The sequence below is a fragment of the Hemicordylus capensis genome, chromosome 3 (genome assembly GCF_027244095.1).
Source record: "Hemicordylus capensis ecotype Gifberg chromosome 3, rHemCap1.1.pri, whole genome shotgun sequence".
NCBI lineage: Eukaryota > Metazoa > Chordata > Lepidosauria > Squamata > Cordylidae > Hemicordylus > Hemicordylus capensis.
In genome coordinates, this window is record NC_069659.1 from 325788682 (window position 1) to 325809998 (window position 21317).

At 44.8% G+C, this 21317-nt stretch overlaps 1 protein-coding gene across 6 annotated transcripts in view; it reads left to right on the top strand.

The window, feature by feature from the left end:
• The window catches only part of LEKR1 (leucine, glutamate and lysine rich 1), a 107399-nt gene that overhangs the window by 31981 nt on the left and 54101 nt on the right, over positions 1 to 21317 (top strand). For 4 of the 6 annotated variants that reach the window (XM_053313268.1, XM_053313262.1, XM_053313267.1 and 1 more), the window contains 3 exons: positions 10547 to 10666; positions 12418 to 12593; positions 15075 to 15260. In XM_053313268.1, coding sequence (XP_053169243.1) covers positions 10547 to 10666; positions 12418 to 12593; positions 15075 to 15260 — 482 coding nt within the window. Of the gene's footprint in view, positions 1 to 3998; positions 4288 to 4950; positions 5009 to 10546; positions 10667 to 12417; positions 12594 to 15074; positions 15261 to 21317 lie in introns of those variants that run through there. The other 2 variants (XM_053313264.1, XM_053313263.1) reach the window with 2 other exon arrangements.

The window sequence follows — 21317 nt, forward strand, 5'->3', positions numbered from 1 at the left end:
CCATATGATCTCAGTGGGCAGTGGGGTTCATGATGAAGAAGATGTTCCCTTAAATACCCAGGGCCCAAGCTGTTTAGGGCTATAGGTTATAACCAACACCTTGTATTTTGCCTGGAAACATATCGGCAGCCAGTGTAGCTCCTTCAATACAGGAGTTATATGGTCTCTCCGAGATAACCCAGAGACCAACCTGGCTGCCGCATTCTGGACCAACTGTAGTTTCTGGACTACATACAAGGGCAGCCCCACAGAGTGCATTGCAGTAATCCAGTCTGGAGGTTACCAGCAGATGTACCACTTTTTTGAGGTTGTTCATCTCAAGAAACGGACGCAGCTGCCGTATCAGCCGAAGCTGACAGAAGGCGCTTCTGGCCACTGCCTCAACCTGGGACTCCAGGGAGAGGCTTGGATCCAGAAGCACCCCTAGACTGAGTACCTGTTCCTTCTGGGGAAGTGTGACCCCATCCAGAACAGGCAGATCAAAATCATCTCTCGAGTTCCGACCCCGCACAATGAGTACCTCTGTCTTATCTGGATTCAGTCTCAGTTTGTTATCCCTCATCCAGCCCATTAGCGACTCCAGGCAGGCATTTAGGGAGGTCATGCCCTATTCCTGCAGGGTTAAATAAATGTGTAGCTAAGAAAAGTAGATACAGCTACCAGAAAAGGAAAACTCACAATTCATAATATGTAAATGTGGGATGTGAAAACCTACCAGCCATGGACTGCCCTGTACCTGCATTCCTCAGAAACAGAGGGAGGGACTGTAGCTCAATAGTAGCCCATATGCTTTATGTGCAGGAGGTTGTACAAGTTAAATTTTTAAAGGCTGGATAAATCACTGTTCCATTTAATCTGGCCCTTGAAAACAAACAAAATCCAGAATTCAAGCCAAGCTACTTTCCTTTGTGCTGGGAGAAGTCAGTTCTCTGGTGGAAAGTGAAGGAAACTGCCCCCATTTCCCCAAACACAAACCCTGGAAAAATCTCAGCTGCTCCTCACCCATACTTGCTCTCTGTCTCTACCACAGCCTACACAAGCCTTTTTAAAGAACCCTCAGACTATTATTTGAAACAGTTTTTCCAAAATACCATTGGGAGGGGTACTGTTTGAGGGCTCTTGAAATGTACATCCAAATAAGCCTTGAGAGTGGACACTGCCAGGCAAACCGTATGTTTTTTCTCTGTTGTGGTTGAGGATGTGTACAGAGTTCTGTATTGTTTTGAGGGAGGGGACAGGGCTAACCACAACAAGCTTCGGGAATGCTGATCTAGAAAGAACGCTTTTCATTCATTTCTCCACCACACACCCACGAGTGCTCGTTTCATAGACAAATTCCACTAGGAGAGCTAACTTTCCCTTTTAATACATTCTGGGAATTGTTTATTGCCCAGTCTTGTAAAACAAAATTTTTGGCTTTTTAAACAAGATGTGATACCATTTCTTGGGGGTTTTTTTTGCTCTTCATTATTTTGAAAGGGAGACAGAATGTAATTTCCATAATGGGTACTGAACACTAACCTTAATAAGTGTAGGAAAATACAGCTGAGTGCAATATGAGGAACAATGTCAGTTCAAGAAGTATAGCTGGAGGGTTTTTAAAACTTAAGTATTTGTTTTCAAAAGCTACCATTCATTGGCTGACATCCAGACTAATGAAGTACACATGCAGTTAACTCTGCGTACATGCTACAGGGGAAAATTTCATCAGTCTCCCCTTCTCTGTGAAGCTGACCATTACTTCCAAAAATATGTCCCTGAAGGCTGTGCAACATATTTTCAGGAGTCACAGTTGGCTTCTGAGGGAAAGGGAGACTGACTAAAATTGCCCCTTTCTTGTAACGCGTGCACAGCATCCCCATATAGATGCTTCATTAATCTGAATGTCAGCTAATCATTTTACTAAAGGGCGTTGATGGCAAAAAATTTGCTGGTGTGTATTCAATTTAAATACCATCCTTCCATGGGGTGTGTGTGTGTGCGTATATGCTGGGAAGAGCTTTCAGGTGTGGGAGTATAGGAGGTAAGCACCTACTAATTAACACTTAAAGGTGCTTCCCCCCATCCATTGGGTGCCCGTACCACTACAAGGAAACATATTTAAGGCTAGATGTTAGGAAGGATTTCCTTACTGTAAGAGCTGTTAAGCAGTGGAATGGTCTGCCTCACACAGTTTTCAGAGAGAGGCTGGCCAGCCCACTGTCTGGGATGCTGTAGGAGTTCCTTAAACTGAGCAGGGAGCTGGACTAGAAGACCTCCAAGGGCCCTTCTGTGGCTGATCTCCAGACTAACAGTGTGCTAGTGCAGTGATCAAAGTTGTAGACATGCAAGGAGGTTGGGTAGGTGTGTGCAGTCACAGGGATGCTTAAGGTTGTGCCTGTACAACAATGAAAGGACGTGGGTTGAGCCTTACTTGCGAAAGCACACCCTGGTGCACTAGTGCAACACTAATCTGAAATTTAAGCTCCAGACTTCGTAAGACTAAATAGCGCAACATCCTAGTTGCTACTGCAGTATGTTTGCACAAGTGCAGCGTTAGTCTGGATGTCAGCCACTGATTCTGTGATTGTAATGCTTCAGAACTTATCCACAAGATCCTGCAAAGCAGGCCTAAACCAGTTGCTTCCTTTGCAAGAGGCTTCTGGGATTAGGGAGGGGAGGAGAGAAATAAGTACAGGACAAGGCTTGCTGCCAAGCCTGGTCACTTCCACCAACATCCTGTTCAGACATGTTCGATTCCAGGAAGAACACTCAACTTGGCGTTAGCCTTAGGAGTTCTGTCTTCCGCTTATTTCTCCCACTGGGTAGACTGTACTCCTTGCCATTTGGTTAATATATAAATACATACATTTATTTCCAGGTCCAATCAGGTGGTCAGGAGCCTTATTCAGATACTATGTTGAATACTCATACTATGAGTGTACAGTATACACAGATCTGTCCGTAAGTGCAGGTATTTACAGAAGTTACAGCAGTAACTCGGTACCGTGCATTTGAGGGGCCTGTACCCAGGTTCACTTTTAAAATGAACAGAGATATAGTCTGTTCAGGAATATGTACGGGTGTACAGATGTCTGTACACTTGTACAACATACTGTCTGAATAGGGCCAAGGAGTTACTGTATTCCAATAAATTTAGTACAGAACCGTTTGTCACTTTCTCCCTGACTTGAGGGCTGCATAAGGCCATGAGAATAATTTTTGGTTGAAAAATCCACCCACCCCCACCCCACACATGCACACCCGGAATATAACACCACGTACAAATCTCAAGTTAGCTTTTGAGGATCCACCCCGCCTCCCCCCGCCCCCACAAATTTAAGCTTCCTTAATTTCAGCAACCCAGGTGATGACATTTAGAAGGTTCTTTGAGAATTTTCCCCCCTTTAAGACTGAACATGCAGGGAAGATATCTACTGCTATATTTCAGACAGGATGGACCCAGACTTCATGACATGTAAAAAAACATTTTCAAAGGATAGAAAGGAAAAGAGTTTATAAAATGCTGAAGATATTACTGTGGAGTATGTGTGAACATGTATAATACAGTTCCCCTCCTGGGCCACTGCATGTCTGGGGAAGCTACATTTGAATAGACCCTTAATTATGAGGCATTTAATACTGATGGGTATTAATACTGGGGTTGGGCCAGTCTGACTAGGCACATTTATTGCCCCAAATATATTTCAGAGCAGGTGGACTGAAATAGAAAGATGGCTCTAGTGAGATATAACCAGAATTCGGGCTTTCAAAAATGGATAGTTATGAAAAGCTGCTCCTCGCCCATTTCACCACGTTAGCGGCAATATCAGGTGTGTGGGGGCGGAGTTGCGGGCCCAGCCCAAGAGACAGGCATGCAGGCGGCCATTTTTGTCCCCCGGCACATGTTGCCGGCGAACCAATTACATTCCAGGAGCACCTGCATAAGCAGCCTGCTCTGTCACTTTCCCCTTCAGTTGCTCTGCAGGCAGGCACCCTCCCACTCAGTGAGCGATATTCTGGTTGCCTTCTGGGGCCACACAGGAAGTTTTTTAGTCTCAGCTGATTGGCAATGGTTGTGGCCTTTTCCGCCTACTTTTCACTGACTTTGTTGAGGAGGTCACTGGGTTTATTTAGTCACTTTGCAGATGAGTTTGGGTCAGGGTAGGTTATTAGCAATGGTGTTGGGCTGGAGGGCCGTTATGGTGAGTTGGAATATGGAGGAAGGCTTGGTGATCTCGCGACTCTCAGGCTGGACTCGGATGCATGCCAGCGAATGCCGCTTAGTGCCTTGCGACCTGGGTTGAGGTGGGTTGGCATTCATCCCCTCATTTGGGGTAACCTCATTGTCGAGAAGAGGTCCGGACTGTGTACAGAGCCAAATCAAAGCCCAGTCATTCGCCCTTCTGTGGGCATACCTCCTATGAGATTGACCCACATAGGGGATACCCGCACTTTAGTTCAATTCCTCATTGCAGGTTTTGTAATTATTTAATAAGATGGCCCTAGTTTCGTCCAGCTACGTGTGTCCTGTGTCTACGTGTGTTATTTGGGTCTTGGTTCACAATGTATGGACCAGCAATAAAAGAAATGCACAGAGGGGAGTACAAATTAAATACTCACAAAAAAATCAATATATAAAGACGATTCAAACACAAGTAAAAACAAATAGAGCAGCAAAAGGTCAAGTACTGATCCTGAGATTGCTGCATCTTTGCCACAGTTATTTATTACAATCTCTACAGATGTGTTTGATGCATTTTTTAAATAACTGGGTATTACTCAGTATGAACATTTGACATTTTTATAGTTTTTGAAAAAATGCTCTGTGATTATTTGACTGCTTTGCTCTTTGCTTTTGTTAAAATAATAGTAGCATGTGAGGCCACATTAATCACTATGGTAGAAATGTGGAAAGGTGTGAATTTTATTTATTGAATTCTATTCATTGATCAACACTTTCCCTCCAAGGAACTCCAAGCAGTTTACATGCCCTGTCCCGCTTTGAATTTTACACCAATCTTATGAGGTAGGTTGAGCTGTAAAATAGGTAACAATATTTCTTTGACGTGGTCCGTGTACTTCACACTGATGGACTCTGTGCACGTGTGGAGACCCACTGGGGAACATTCCACGCTCTTATTGCTCTCTAAGTTTAAGTGGGAAAAGGCCCCTCCCCCACCCAACTATATACAGTAAAGTGCCTCTCCTGCTCCTCAGTTCTTCGTCATCCGCCACATTTTTATTTTGTGGACTATTCAAAGAACTTTTGGGTCTACAAGACTTGTCTCTTGCTCCGAACCTACTTTTCCTACCATAAAGTCATCCTTCTTTTATTCTGACCCTCTCTCTCTAATTTTAATTTCTCTGTATCCTTTTGGCGTTTTTAGTTACGTGGTCCCCACCCCTTCCCCTCACTCCCGCATCCCACATAGATGCATTGCCAGTAAACTCATTTTTAAGAAATGTAGAACTTGCCTAAATTCCATCTTCGGATGGCCACCAGCCCTGCCTCCTCTGCTCGAGGGAAACCCACGTTACAGAGTCTTGCTTATATTGCTAGAAATTCACCCGCCAGGCACGTCACAACAGAGCTGCCAGATTTAGAGCCATTCTGTGGGGAACAAGATCTCCTCCCGCCTACTCAAATGCTGTCTCTGCCCTCCACTTCATCTCCTGGGGAACCTGTAGTTGCCGGGAATGGATCAAGGAATATACTGCACTCCCGTACACACCCCACTGTACCTACCACCATAACATCGTCTCTGTGCAGGCTGCTCATGCTCCTTTGGGACTGACAGGGTCTTTGATACCCACTGCACCACCAACCATGCAATCCAGGCCTTGGCCATCAGCACTGGCAAAATAGCTGAAGAAAAGGAAGAATCTTCAGCCAGAAACAGATCCTCCTAAAGAAGAAGAAGAAATTGACTACTTTGATCTCAATTATGGGAATCCCAATGCAGCAATCTTTACAGCAGTCCTCGGAGTGTAGCCTTTTGAATATCTCAAAGAAACCCTTGGGATCTACAAGCTCGGTATTCATACAAACCTCTCCAGTACCATAGGAGCTTTCACTGATACCGACCCCACAAGCACTGGCACAATTCAAGAGTCCCTCTGACCTTGGAGACAAATACGATGGATCCACCAGAATACTCCCCGGAGAGAACCTCGGAGCAGGCATATTCACTGAGCTCTTATTATCAGTACCAACACCAATGTAGTCTCCGCTTCCCTTCTTACTCCCGAGACAAATATGGATGTTTCTTCGATGGCCGTTATGGTATCAGTGACAGGGATAGAGACTATGGACAGAGATAGGACAACCGCAGGGAGTACTGTACTATCTAGAATGCTATGACAGCAACACCTACTACCCTCTCTATCTCAGGTCCAAGAGTAGGTCCTAATTCAGCTCACCACAATGCCGATAGCCAAGATATAGGACATTGTACTCCCCATTGAGATGTGCTCCTTCCTCTGATCCCAGGGAAGCTGAGCGCCCAAAGGAGGAAGTACTTGCGCCACTAACCTGCACTAATCCCACTAGCATAGTGCACGAATCCACTAGCATAGTTGAATCATAGCATATGATTCAAGTCAAGACTACCATGACTTTACTGGTCAGTAGTACCCAGTCTAGCACTGGGTAATTGTCACCACACAGACTTTGTCTCAGGCTCTGCCACCGCTGACTCCACTAGACTGTCATTGGCTCTGCCACAACCAGAGGCGGATACCCAGTCTCAGTCACTCCATTATTCGACACATGAGACAGAGTCGGATGAAGACCTAGCATCTCCAGACGTTTTATCTGGATCCACCCCGTCTGAATATATTAAGGACTCCAAGCCACTGTCTCCAAACCACTGTCTCCATCTGAAGATTTAAAGGCAGTGTGCCCTCTAATTTTTTCTCATTGTATGCGGAATGAATTTTGTTCTGGGTGGCAGTATCAAGACAGTGTGTGTGCACATGTATTCAGAGTGGGGCCTTCCTGATTCAACCTGAGTGGGATCTAAAATTAGCTGAGCAGACTTCAAAAAACGTGTGTGCATGCGCACACCTTAGAGTGAACACTGCTTGAAGGTATTCTCAGAGCAGATCAACAAAATGGCAACATCTCTGGCTTCACAAGTTAAGGAACCTCCCAGAAGCAACCCAGACCCCTTCTTCGATCTAATTAATTCAGACTCACACTTGGTGGTCTGCCTCCCAATGAATTCTGCTCTGCTAGACATTATAAAGGGCTGCTGGGAGAAACTGTCAGCAGCAGTGTTCCCTCTAACAGGGATTTCCAGTTGTTGTTGACTACAATTGCAGCTGGGGATGCTGGGAGTTGTAGTCAACAACATCTGGGAATCCCTGTTAGAGGGAACACTGGTCAGCCGTATCGCCCACCTCTAAAGAGACAGAAAACTTTTACAGAGTACAATCATAGGGATGTGAATTTCTGCAGAAGCACCCTATGCCAAATTCTATAGTGGTGGAAGCAGCCCAAGCAGAATTAGAAAGCAGGTCAATCTCTGCTCCAGTGGACAAAGAAGGCAGAAAGTTGGACTCTTTAGGAAAGAGAATATATTATACATCTATGCTGCAACTGAAAATAGCAAACTACCACGCCTGTATGGCCAGATATAACCACCTCCAATGGGAGAAGGTGGCATCCTATGTCTGACCTCTTCTGTACGAAGGCAAGGAAGCAGATCTGGTGCTACAGAAGGAAGCCTTTCGTCTGAATAAGAATTTGCTCAGTACTTTGAGACACTTGACAGACTGCACAGCATGGAATATGGCAAACTCCATTACACTCTGACACCACACTTGGCTGTGCTCATCCGGCCTCACACCTGAAGCAGGCACATGAATAGAAAGCCTGCCCTTCAATGGTCAGGCGCTCTTCGGTGAGAAGACTGATTAAACAATGGAGAGAATTGCACAGAACAGTGAAGTAGATGAGTTTGAAATCACCCTCCTACAACAAACCGTACAGGGGTCCACAGACTCCACAGGCCACAACTTCTAGACCCTCAAACAACTCCTTTCAAGACCAGTCCTTTCATCACTCAGGATATCTTCAATTCAGATTGCTTATTGACAGCTGTTTGCAAGTGCAATTTGCATATAATTTGGGATGTGTAACTATCTGGTATGCAGGTTGATCCTATAGATGTTTAATAAGAAGTAAGCGCCACTGAATTTGATAGGACTTATCCTAGGTAAGTGTACACTGGATTGCAGCTGGAAGCATCTAGACCAAACCTGCTCAATTTAGCCAGCCCCCCCCCCACATTTTGGACTACAACTCCCATAATCCCAGCTGTAGTGGCCAAAGCCAAGGATTATGGGAGTTGTAGGCCAACATCTGCAGGAGAGCTGAAGTTGAGCAGCCCTGATCTAGACGCTGTGTGGCCTCTTTGGTTCAACTCCCAGCAGAAAAATCCTAAAAAAATTTCCAGGGGTCCCTTTTTACAGTGAACCAGATACATGCCATATGTGTAATCTAAATTGGATGGTCTGGCTTGGCTGAGTAGACAGCTGTTAAAGACCTGTTGACACTGCAATGGCCGGGGAGGGGGGTCAACAACAAGTGCCCTGATCATAAATACTTGCGCTGACATATCTGTCCTGAACACTGAACACCAGTTGTAAAGACATGTTTTGTTGAGCTTTTCTGATATTGAGCTGCCACAGCAGAGAGCATGTTCCAGACGGAATGCTTATTTGCTGGCACCGCTGATCTTTTCATTGTGATTGGATCACTATACAGTTTTAAAAGAAAAGGATTTTCATTTTAATTCCCCCATATGCCTAAGGTCTGCAGAGCTGAAGCAGAGTAGCAGGGCAGACCCCTGCTAACTGGGCAAAGAGGCACCTTTTTAATGCGGTGATTCTCTTTATTTAACAGGGAGAGAGTAACTGGCCCTATCCACCCCCAGCACAGTATCTTCAGTGACTGATGCGGGTGTCTATCATGTTTCTTCTTAGATTGTGAGCCCTTTGAGGACAGGGACCCATCTTATCTTATTTATTTATTATTTCTTGATGTAAACTGCTTTGGAAACTTTGATTGAAAAGCAGTATATAAATATTTGTTGTGGTTGATAATGCTGAAACCTCTTATGCCAAGAGGCCCAAAGGCTGAGTAGGAAGGAGATGGGAAGGATATATTGCTGGTGATGGTGGAGACTCACACCATCCGGAGACTAGAGTGGCATACCACTATGAATTCCTGGCACCTAACTGGCAAATGTCATTGCAGACCAGGAGCACAATGTGGATAGGGCTAGATACTCTAGCCATACATATCTATGGTACGCTCTCCTATTTGCCTGATTGCCCTGTACCCTTATTGTCAGGGTGCCTCCCTGACAGAGGAGAGGAGGGCAAATTTAATTATTTATTTATGTGATTTCTAAAAGGATCCCCAAGACAGCTTACGTTTGAACAATATAATACAGTTACATTGGCGCTACCACTACCCTCCCTGACATTCGGCAATGTCCTGGGGTGGCACACCATGCCCAGAAGATCCTAGTTCTCCTTAGTTCATTGTGCTTGTTCCCACTGATGTGCATCCCATTGTACCCCTTCAGCTGCTGGCAACCGGGCAGCCCATTGCCTAGCTGCTCTCTTTCCTCCCTGTCCTCTAGGGCTGCGGATTTTCTTACTTTTCAAGGGCAGAAAGGGAGGAGGAAGACTCAGCAGCTAATTTTAATCAATGAGGATTTGGAGGGAAGTATACTTGTGTTGATGAGCTGTTTTTATTTTGATGTGTTACTCTAACAGAGAATGAGAAAGTATAGCCTTTTCTTCTAACCGGCCCTATCCATCTCCTGCACAGCATCCCTGCAGTGGCTGTTGCTGGTGTCTGTCTTATGTTTCTTTTTTAGACTATGAGCCCTTTAGGGACAGGGAGCCATTTTATTTATTTATTTATATCTATGTAAACTGCTTTGGGAACTTTTGTTGAAAAGCAGTATATAAGTATTAGTTGTATTCTTATGCGTGAGAGATTTTGTTTAACTGTGCATTATTTTATATTTCTTTCAGTATCTCAGAAAGACACACAAAGTTGGCATAACAGGCATATTTGTTTGAATTTAATTGATAAATCTCTTAAAGCCAGCTGACTAATAACCTAAAATTCTTTAATCAGTTAACAGCCCCAGTAGGAACATATAAAAACACATGGCCCCTGCTATAATTTTACCTCTGGGACCTTTGATTACCTAAATGTCTTACTAGCCAATTAAAGCTGTTTGATTTTCCAGATAATTAACTTCCTTCATAGTTTTTTCTTTTAAGGCTGTAGGCCTTTTATTGATAAATTTCTGATTTCTTGGGTGGGCGGAGGGGGGCAGAATTCTGAAGGAAAAATAAATTGAGCAGCATCCCTGGTCAAGTCTAAGCACTATTGAAATTAATTGGACAAGTTAGTCATGACTGTTATTTATTTCAATGGGACATAGCTATGGCTAATGTAGACTGGATGCTGCGCAAGGTTTTTTAAAAATTATTTTTGTAAATACTTACATGGTTTTTTTAAATCTACTTTTTACAGAATAAAAGAATTATCTCTGGAAATAGAAAACAAGCAAAATGTAATAGAAAATATGAATGAATGGTTGAAGCACATCCAGAAAGAGAATGACGTTTCATATAGACAGTCGCAACTATTACGGTAAGAAGTATCAGAAGGCAATAAATGGGATACCTAATTCTTTTTTCGTGAAACAGATGTGCACAATTGGATATATGAGATTAAATTAAGGACAGCATGAGCTTGTCCACATGATAGCAGAGAGGTTGTTGGAGATGTTCTAGTTAATATCATAAATGCATCGCTGAGGGAGGGTAGGGTGCCTCCCTGTTTGAAGGAGGCAATAGTTACACCGCTTCTTAAGAAGCCTTCCCTGGATCCCTCAGCGATGGATAGTTATAGGCCAATCTCCCCTGGCTGGGCAAGGTAATCGAGAGGGTGGTGGCTAACCAGCTCCAGGCGGTTTTGGAGAAAACTGATTATCTAGACCCATTTCAAACTCGCTTTAGAATGGGCTATGGGGTTGGAACAGCCTTGGTCAGCCTGATGGATGACCTTTACCAGGGAATTGACAGAGGGAGTGTGACTCTGTTGGTCCTCTTGGATCTCTCGGCGGCGATCGATACCATCGACCATGGTATCCTTCTGGGTCGCCTGGGGGAGTTGGGAATTGGGGGCACTGCTCTGCAGTGGTTCCATTCCTATCTCTTGGGTAGATCCCAGATGGTGGAGCTTGGTGACAGTCGCTCCTCAAAGCAGGAGCTGTTATATGGAGTCCCTCAGGCACTCAGCGGTAGTGTACTGGAGAAGCAGGGTATAATAAATAAATGTCAGGATACCATGTTACCTGGTTGCTTGGCTGGCCCTGTGGCATTTGGAGAAAGGCGTGGCATTCCTCCTGTGGGGCTTTCATTCCCTTCAGGGGGCAGTAGAGATGAGAAGGGTCCAGGCTGGTCGGATCCCAGTGGGGTTGAGAGAGCAAGGCAGGAAGAACTCCAGGAAACAGCTCCAGGGAGACAGCTGGATTGGGTGTGGCAGGAAACAGGAAGCAAGGTCAGGTGGGGGTGGGGGACCTGCAAGTAGGCTTTAAGCCCTGTCAGCTCTGCACTGGGGTATTTAAAGACAAGACAGCTGATGATGAGGAGCTGCTTCTGAGTATGGGAGCCAGGAGTTCTCCAGGAGAGGGAACTGGCTGAAGGAAGCAAGCTAGGAGGAGGATGACGACTCAGGTGACAAACTAACCTTCTCTCTGGCTCTTCCTGAGGCTGGCCTTTGTGTGTGTGCTAAACTGGTCATTCTTGAATCTAAGAAGGGCTAGGAGCCCACCCTGTCCCCCTAGGAGTCTGACAATGAATGAATGAATGAATAAGCTGCAGTCAGTCAGTGCAGACAATACTGAGCTAGATGGACCAAGGGTCAATATAGGGCAGCTTAATATGTTCCTTTTCTTCTTGTGTCATACCACAAGCTGCTTTTGAACTCTACCTAGTGGGTGATGTTTGGGACAAGTAAGAGAGGTACACAAATCTTCCTTTTTGCCTTAAGCTGTAACTTTTTTGTAAAGCTTCTGTTTTGCCCAGTCAGCAAATTGTCAACCTTGCATGGCCAACTCAGGGTTGCAAATACTCGGAGTGCCAGCTACATTGGACAGATATGTATCAAGGAAATACTGTTTAATCCATATTTGTGTAATGATGAAGCTCATCTGAAAAGTTTGAAACACGCTCCAGTGAAACACACTGGATTGATGAGCCCAATTGTCATAATATTTGTGACTAAATAAAATAGAAAATTAATCAGCTGCCTTTCAGTGATATTTAAAGTGCTTGCTTTTCCAAGTGTAACCTAAAAAAAAATCAATAATTATTATTAGGGTTTTTTTTCTTTTGCAGAAAAACATTGGAAGAACATCAGTTAATCCTAAAGAAAGCCTTTGTACTTCTTCCCTTTATCAGAGGAGAGCTGAACAGTATTAAAGAAGAAATATTTGCCAGTTTCAACAAATGGATTGAATTAAAAGGAAAGATTTATTTACAAATACAAACTGTGAATTTAACAGTACTTGCAGGTAAATTACCTATTACTAATTTTCACTGCCTTTTATTCTTTGTCATTTCTGCAGGGTGTTTTTTTTGTATAGTAGTTTACAATTTTGATTTATTTTGTCTTGACAACAACTCATAAATTAGTTTAGACTGAGGTTTAGTTCTCACTGAGGCAGCAAACTTGTGTCTTGATTGTACCACTTCAGATGTTGAGGAGTAGGTGTCACATTATTTTAATGTTTCTCCAGTAACAAAACAAAATCCTTCTGCATCAAATTAGGTTGAATTGGTTTTCTGTATCAAAAATTAGTTCCAGCCTTGATTTCTCTGATATCTTTTGTAAAAAAAAAATTATTATATAAAATATTTATATACCGCCCAAAACTTGTATCTCTGGCTGGTTTACAATTAAAATTTAGAGGGAAGTTTTTGGGTGGCTTGTTTGTTTTGTATGATTTTTGTGAAGGAGCATTCTCATGTGAGTTCCCACTGGCAGGCTGGAGTGGTCCAGTCCAGATATAGCTTTACCACCTCAGTAAGAACTAAGTCTTAGAGTGATTGACTTTCCCTGAGCTTCATAGCTGAGCATTTATTTGAGTCTAGATCTCAAAAATCCACATCCAGCCCTCTCTGTTCACTGCACAGGTTTGCCTACCCAAAGTGAACAAATGCAGTTCCTAACAGTTGACCATTTTGTGTGATGTTATGTTGAATGATTTTAACTAATCTTACACAGGAGACTTTCTTCATCGCAAAAAATCATAACTAGTACCCTTTCCCTTAAGTCACAGAGATCAATGGTTACAGAATCTGAAGTCACCAAAGATGTCTACAGAGGTGACCAAGAACTGCGCTGATAAAAAATTGCTGGGCTGTTTTATGTAAAGTGAAAGAGACATATTGGCAGGATGCTGTCAATTCTTGCATGGTCCACCTGAGGTGATATTCAGTACTTGTGAAAGTGTTAAACTCACTGGAGTGTTTTCAGCCAAACAACAGAATAGTAGAAAACAGTCTGCTATAGGGAAGTGGTGTGAATTATTCTGATATGGACCTGTGTAAAAAAATCTGACATCAGAAGTGTTGTAGGAAAATGCATTTAAAATATATTGCCCTTTATATGTATAAACTTTGCAGTGGGCAGAGGGGTAAAGTTATAGTACATTTATTTGTTTATTTTATTACATTTCTATACTGCCCCATCCAAGAGCTCTGGGCGATGCACAACAAATAAAAAACAAAAACAAACACCATTTAAAACAAACTGCTTAAAACAATATAAAACAGATTTAAAACTGTTAATGAGTCCTCATAATATAGGGATAGGACCATAGTGCAGTGGTAAAATTGCATGCAGAAGGTCCCAGGTTCAATGCCTGGTAGGGCCTGGAAAGACCTCTGTCTGAAACCCTGAAAACCTCCTTGCAGTCAGTGAAGAAAATACTGAGCTAGATGGACCAGTGGTCCAATGCAACATAAGAAAATTTCATGTGTTCAGCATGCCTAGGTTGAAATGATCCATGTTAGTCAAAGGTATGATATATATAAAAGAAAATACATCATCATGGTCACATGCATAGATCCAGAGTTGCATGAGGGAAGCAGTGTGCACAAAGCACTTCCTTCTCTGATTGTGTCAATACCTCTCACACCCCTGATCACATCAGAACTGAAACCACCCTCCTTTCCCCTCCCTTACCACTCATATGAGTCAAACTACATAGTGTTACATTATGATAAATGCATAACTTGGCCTTGCATTTTTTTTCCAAACTTTAAATAGCTTCTGTGGATGGGAGAGGAATGATCAGTACCCCCGGCTCTTCTCCACATGCTGCTTTCTTTTTCAGCCATGTTACATGCCATGCTTACTACTTCAATAGCTCACAAACATTAAGTAAGCATTAGGGATGTGCAGAATGTTTCAAGCTCAGAACGGTCAGTCAGAACATTTTGAGTGTTCCGAGCTCCATTTTTGGAGGGCTGTTTTTTCCCTTGCTGACTGGTTTTGAAATTGGCTTTTGATTGGCTTGTGATCTCCTTGCCTCTTGGTTGGCTTGTTATCATACATATCAAGTTGATTTGTATGATAGCAAGCCAACCAAGAAGCAAGTTGATTTGTGTGATAGCAAGCCAACCAAGAAGCAAGGAGATTGCAAGCCGGTTGGAAACCAGTGCCAAAGCCAGTCAGCAAAAACAGCCCTCCAAAATGGAGCTTGGAACACTCAAAATGTTCTGAGCTCATTCCATCGGAACAACCAGCTCAACCAGTTGTGTCGACGGAACATTCTGGGCATTTGCATTCTGTTCCGAGCTCGTTCTATCCATATCCCTGGTAAGCATAGTCACCTCTTCTTTCTTGAGTTCTACAACAATATCTTGTAATGTCTTTAAATAATGTATTTGATTCAGATAAATTCCATGACCCTAACAGAAGACAAGCTTTTTTATTGTGACTGCAGCTGTGATTTTGGTAACTGATCACAATTTTATATATTTTTCAGAAATATCCAGGCTGAGCCAAAGCTTAGGTGAATATGAGAGGGAAAATCTGACCCTGCAAGAGGAGGTGCAGCTTTTAAGGTTAATGTCAGATGCAGTTGAACTGAAAGCTGAGCAGCTGCAAGCTTCGCTCTTGCGAGAGGGTGAATTACAAAACAGATGTCATGAACTACAACAGAAAGCACAGGGTAAGTGAAAGATTGGTGTTAAATTTTAAACAAGTGACCATGACCACTGGAAGGCAGCCTGTTTCATATCTGCATATTGCCACTTCTGGAGGGCATCCGGACTCCCACATGCCACACTTGGTTTCACGTTTGTTCTTCACTGTCCTTGTACAAATCTCCACATGGTTTCTGCGGAGGCCCAATATTAGTGAAGAAAGCTTGGGAATGGGGAGGCGTGGGTTTCAAATCCACCTGGGGGAGCAACACTCATCTGGAAAACGTCTGGTGGAAGTGGGAGCCCCAGCTGCACAAGGGTGGTCCACACTAGGATAGCCCTGCCTGCACTCAGGCGGGCAGCACTGCTGGTAGCTTACTGTACAGAGACCCAGCATGAGAACCAGGCAAGCCAGGTTCAAACCCAGCTGGGGGGGATGATAAAACCAAGACCAAAACCACCTTTTGCAGGACTGGCCAGAAGCACCCATGCCAGAAGCAAAATCAAAGGAGCAGGGAGGTCTTGAACACATACCTCACAGTCTACAGAGCAGCTCTCTGCCCTCCCAGCTGCAGAAAGAAGAAAGACAAAGCATGGGGCATTTGTCACCCCGCCCCCTGCAAGTCCCTTTTCCTTTGCTCAGAGACAGAGGTATGTGCCCTCGATGTGATTTCCCCAGAAGCAGGTACACAAGAGACTGCAGTGTCTCTGCCAGTCAAAGAGAGTGGTGTAGGGTCCATTCATCTGTCTTTCATATCACACGTGTGACTCTTGTCCCAGAATCCCATCTAGCCACACACCCACTCTGCTTGTTTTTCTTGATCACCTAGAAGTCCAACAAACATTATAAACTCTCCCACCCTCCTCCCCAGCTGACTGCATCATTCGCAATGGCAGCAGTTCCCTGTCTGCTTATGAGCCCTGACGAGTCCAGCCACAGTGGTCAGTAGAGCTCATGAGATCAGAGAGTGGTGGAACTGCAGACCTTGAGCTCAAGCAGCAGAGGGGCCCTGCCAGTGTTCCCTGTAACAAGGATTCCCAGATGTTGTTGACTGCAACTCCCTTTGCCCCCAGCCAAAGGCCATGGCAGCTGGGAATGATGGGAATTGTAGTTCACAACATCTGGGAATCCCTGCTATAGGGAACACTGGTCCGTGCCCCCTTCCCTTCCCAGTCCCATCCTGAGGCCAGCTGAGGGAACAAACAATTAGGGTGGGGAAAGGGATCCCTGTATACTAACAGCAACAGTGACAGAATGAAAGCTTTTACTGTGACAGCATCTGAGATGGAGCAGCATGTGGCAGAAAGACACCTGGGTGGAGTTACTAACCATTCCATCCACACAGGACTCTTGTGCTTTTACAGAGTGTGTGGCAGACAGCAGAGCAGCAGATGTTGTTGGGTCTGGCTGCACCTGTTACATAACTGTCAGCCACAGAGCTTGCAAAGCTGTGAGTTTCCTGTGTGGTCTGCACATCCCTGAGTATGTGGAAGGTCACGTCTTCTTCACCAGTTGGGGAACTGTCAGTAAAGAGCAAAGAGAGATGTGAAATGAGCCGTATGCACTGGTCAGGGACAACTACGCTTGGTCTCTGGACTTGTCTGTATGGCCAGGATTTGTGAGAGGGCTTGAGAGTGCTGCTACCAGAATGCACAGGCAGCAGTCCCCTTGCTTGCTCCCACCCTGGTCACCCTGCCTTCTGATGAGGGCAAGAAAGCAGTGAGGTGGCAATCCCTTTCCCTCCCTGGTGGTGAGGTGCAGTGGGGCTTGGTGCATGGTGACTGCTTGCTCAGCCCACCTGGCCAGGTGGCTGTCCTGAAAAACTCAAAGACTTGTGAGTCTTTGGTCAGCAGTCGCAATGGTTGGAGTGGAGTGCTTGGCATTCATCAACAGGAAACAGACTCACCCTGTGTCTCCTGTGTGGGAGACACTGCACTTAGCCATTGACGGAGGAAGGGCTGGTGAGCCAACCCAGTTTGGCTCAGCCACAGCTGGCAGTACTGGAGGGGACGGGAGGGAGATGAGGAACCTTTGCAGCAATCATACTTAAAAGACATGGAGGTTGCCGCTGCACCTGCTTGTCCTGGGTGCATTGTCCTTGTATCCCATGAAAGCATAGGGGAGTTGTAGTTCCAGCTGGGTGTCTGCATGTGGGGTTCTTCCTGAGCTATCAGATGAGTAACAAGACTTCTGAGAAGACCAGTTTTAGTAAAGTGCTCTTCCCAGGTTCGTTTTGGGATCTGCAAGCTGTTTGTGCAAAGTCCCCTTTCTCTATGGGTGCCACCGGCAAAGTTCATCTTTGCACACTCTAAGTCAGGGTTTCTCAACGTGTGGATCCCCAGATGTTATTGGACTTCAACTCCCATAATCCCCAGCCCCAGTGGCCTTTGGTTGGGAATTATGGGAGTTGAAGTCCATTTACATCTGGGGACCCACACGTTGAGAATCCCTGCTCTAAGTACACACTACATGGACCAGAAAGATATAGTCCCATGCTGATACCCTGGCATCTGTGCCATGGTCTCCCTCTCAGAGGTTTATATAGCTGTGAAGGTGTGCTATGACTGATTTAGGAACATAGGTAGCTGCCATATACTGAGTCAGATCATTGGTCTATCTAGCTCAGGATTGTCTTCACAGGCTGGCAGCGGCTTCTCCAAGACTGCAGGCAGGAATCTCTCTCATCCCTATCTTGGAGAAGCCAGGGAGGGAACTTGAAACCTTCTGCTCTTCCCAGAGCAGCTTCATCCCCTGAAGGGAAGATCTTGCAGTGTTCACACATCAAGTCTCCCATTCATATGCAACCAGGGCAGAACCTGCTTAGCTATGGGGACAAGTCATGCTTGCTACCACAAGACCAGCTCTCCTCTCATTTTAGAGGTTATATGAATCCTATGTCATGGCAGAGTGTGTGGGGTGGGTGAAGTAGAAGGCAGTGGGTGGGTGTATCAATGGTTTTCTTGTTTTAAATTGATGCTTTTTGACTTGGGCCACCTCTGGGGATATAACACTAGGCATGACGCTGAGGGCATATCTGGTGTTTGGAGGTTCTAGGATTTGACACAAGTCAATTCCTCCCTATCCTGCTCACAACATGCCCATGTCTCTGTCGGGTTTGGGGGCAAACGCTATGCTGGTGGTATAGATATGCCTGCCGTGCACTATCCCCACTATACTAGTGGATCTTAGGTTCCACTAGTAGAAAGGCACTTGCACTAGATCTTATTCCCATCAAACTGGATTTTGTAAAGTATAGGATCATGCCTTCTCTTAAAAATAAGTATGTAGACACAGTTAACGAGTCCTGCAATTGGAAGGAACTATCACGCATCTGAGAACCGCAGCTGACGTTCTCTGCTGGAAGTGGTAGGAAGAGGGTATGATTTTCAGGGGGAAAGTGGCAGATGGAAAGGGGTAGTGCGACATCTTCCCCACTCATCGGTTTCCCCCTGCATCCTCCTCCGCACCTGCTTTCCTCCACTCTTGGCAAAGACACATTTGGAAACCCATCTGGGGAAGAATAAGTTGGAGTGGGGGGTTGCACAGGAGAAGCAATAGGGGTGGGAAGAGTGTCTGTCTGTCTGTCTGTCTGTCTGCCTCCCTCCCTCCCTCCTGCAAATCTCTCCAAGACGCTTCCCACAATATACAGGAAGGCAGAGCATATGCTGGAGCAGTTGCTGTCATTTGTTCCTGATAGCTCTGGGATTCTACATTTTGCACCAACTGTGCCTCTAAAGAGGCTGTCCACCACCTTGGCTCTTTTATCCTTGCAGCTGTACACCAGTGTCTCTTTGCAAATGTCCTCCTGTCTATGGAGGGTGCTGGGTACATATTGCTGCATCACGTCAGCACATCGAATGCAGTTATGTGCTGTTCTCCACTGGCCGGTTGCTTTTCTTCCTCCTGTGAGGCAATACAGTGCTAGAATCACTGCGATGGATCACTTTCTTTCCCAGGATCAGGAGGAAGCAAAGGGGTGGACAGACAGGCCGGGAAAGAAAGTACCCTGCAGGAAAGGCAAGCCAGGAAAGACAGCATTTGGCTGCCAAGTGCTTCCTTTCCCTGCTCACTCGCCAACCCCCTCATGACCAATATTATCTCTTCCTCCTCCTGCTAGAAAGAGAATGTGACTGGCGCTGCGTGCCATGATGAAAGTGCAACTTCCTCCTGTCTTGGGCAGCTAGCTGCAGCCTGCTAGATGCTTTGTTTGCCAACAGAACAGAGAAGTGGAAGTGGCAGTGGCAGAGTGCCCATCCCAAGGGGAAGAGCACATCCCAGCCTTTGATTTGCTGATACGCTATAGCTATGAACACACACTTAAAAAGAGAGCTCAAAGTGCCTTCATGGTGATGTGAACCTCTTATTCATCTTAATCTGGACTCACTCTTTTTTTGTCCTAGTTGATCATTCTGGGCAAGAGAGGTTTAGTGGCTTTGGCATCCCCAGTGAACCTTGGATGGGGCCAGGCACGAAGCTCTTCAGCGCATCAAACTTCCATCTGCTTTGGCACTCTTCAGGGCTTTTGCTAAATGTGTTTTGTGGCCTTCTTCCTAAAACTGAAGATGCATAATCTTGGTTTCTTGTTTGTTTTCTTTTACAAACCCAAGGCAGACATTAATGCATTAAAAAGACTTATTGCCTTCTATTTTAATGCAAAAGTTCATTTTGCAAGCGATGCCATCATTCAGTCCGCAATCCTGCCTGGCGACTAAAATTTTCTAAAAGTGTACAGGTTGTGCTATTCAAGATATGGCTTTGATTAATCAAAATGACAGTGTAATTGCAGAGCACTGCTTTCTCTCACAGTATGTGATTTCAGGTCTTAAACAGCGGTACTTATAGTACTGAATGGCTGTTATCCCATAGCCAACAGTCATGGCGATACTTCATGGGCTGAGGAAGTCTCCATTTTAGCATGTGATATTGCCGCAGAGTGGGCCCTTGACCTTATAGGAACAAAAGAAACCCACTGGATCTGGACAGGACAAGGAGCTGCAAAACACCTGCTGAGCTTCATGAGTTCTTGCAATAGCCCCAGTGTGGCCAAATTCTAGGGCCATTGTTGTTGCGTAACATAGGAAGCTGCCATATACCGAGTCAGACCATTGGTCCATCTTGCTCAGAACTGTCTACGCAGACTGGCAGAGGCTTCTCCTGTTGTAGACAGGAGAGTGTCTCTGCTTGTCTTGGAGATGTCAGGGAGGGAACTTGGAACCTTCTGCATGCAGGCGATCTTCCCAGAACGGCCTCAGGGGAATATCTTACAGTTCTCACACATGTAGTCTCCCATTCACATGCAAACTAGGGTGGACCCTGCTTAGCAAAGGGGACAATAGATGCTTGCTACCACAAGACCAGCTCTTCTCCCATAAGACCTCCTCTGTCATGTGCAACAGCAACACAATGCCTGTGGTGGCATCAACACTGTGTTTCATCACATTTTATGATGTCATTTTCCTTGCAAGTGACAAGGAAATAAACAGACTGTGGTCCGCAAGTTGTCTCCCACCAGCCCATACCTAATCTCATCTGATACAGAACTAGGTTTGTTGTTCTTGTGGAATTCCATTGACATAATTGACACCCTTGAGAGAGGTTGTAAGATTGCACTAGGAAACAAACCCCAGAATCTAACTCCCATATGTTAATGAGGCTGGAGCATAGTTCTTTATGCAGGTCTGGCATTAGTCAAGCTTCATTATAAGTGGCAGCTGTATTGAGTAATAGGCAGTGAAGCATGGAGATTAAGCTAAAAATCAGTATATTAATAAATGCATACTTTGTTCTCACTGAAGTAATTCTGAATATGTATGTTCAGTTCCCCCTCACAATCTAACTATCTCTTCTCAGAGGTCAGTATGACCAGAAAATTAGTAAACTGCATTCCTACTTTTCTTTAGAAGGGGCTGAGTGCTTTCTTATTTTCAATAAACAGAAAGACATTATGACCAGTCATGGAGCAAAAAGCTAGTAAACTGTATTTCCTATTTTCCCAAGAAAGGGCTAAATCAACCAAAATGTATTTCAACTAGTCATGGAGCTGTTATGTCCCTATGTTCTTAATTTTTAATTTAGAGATACT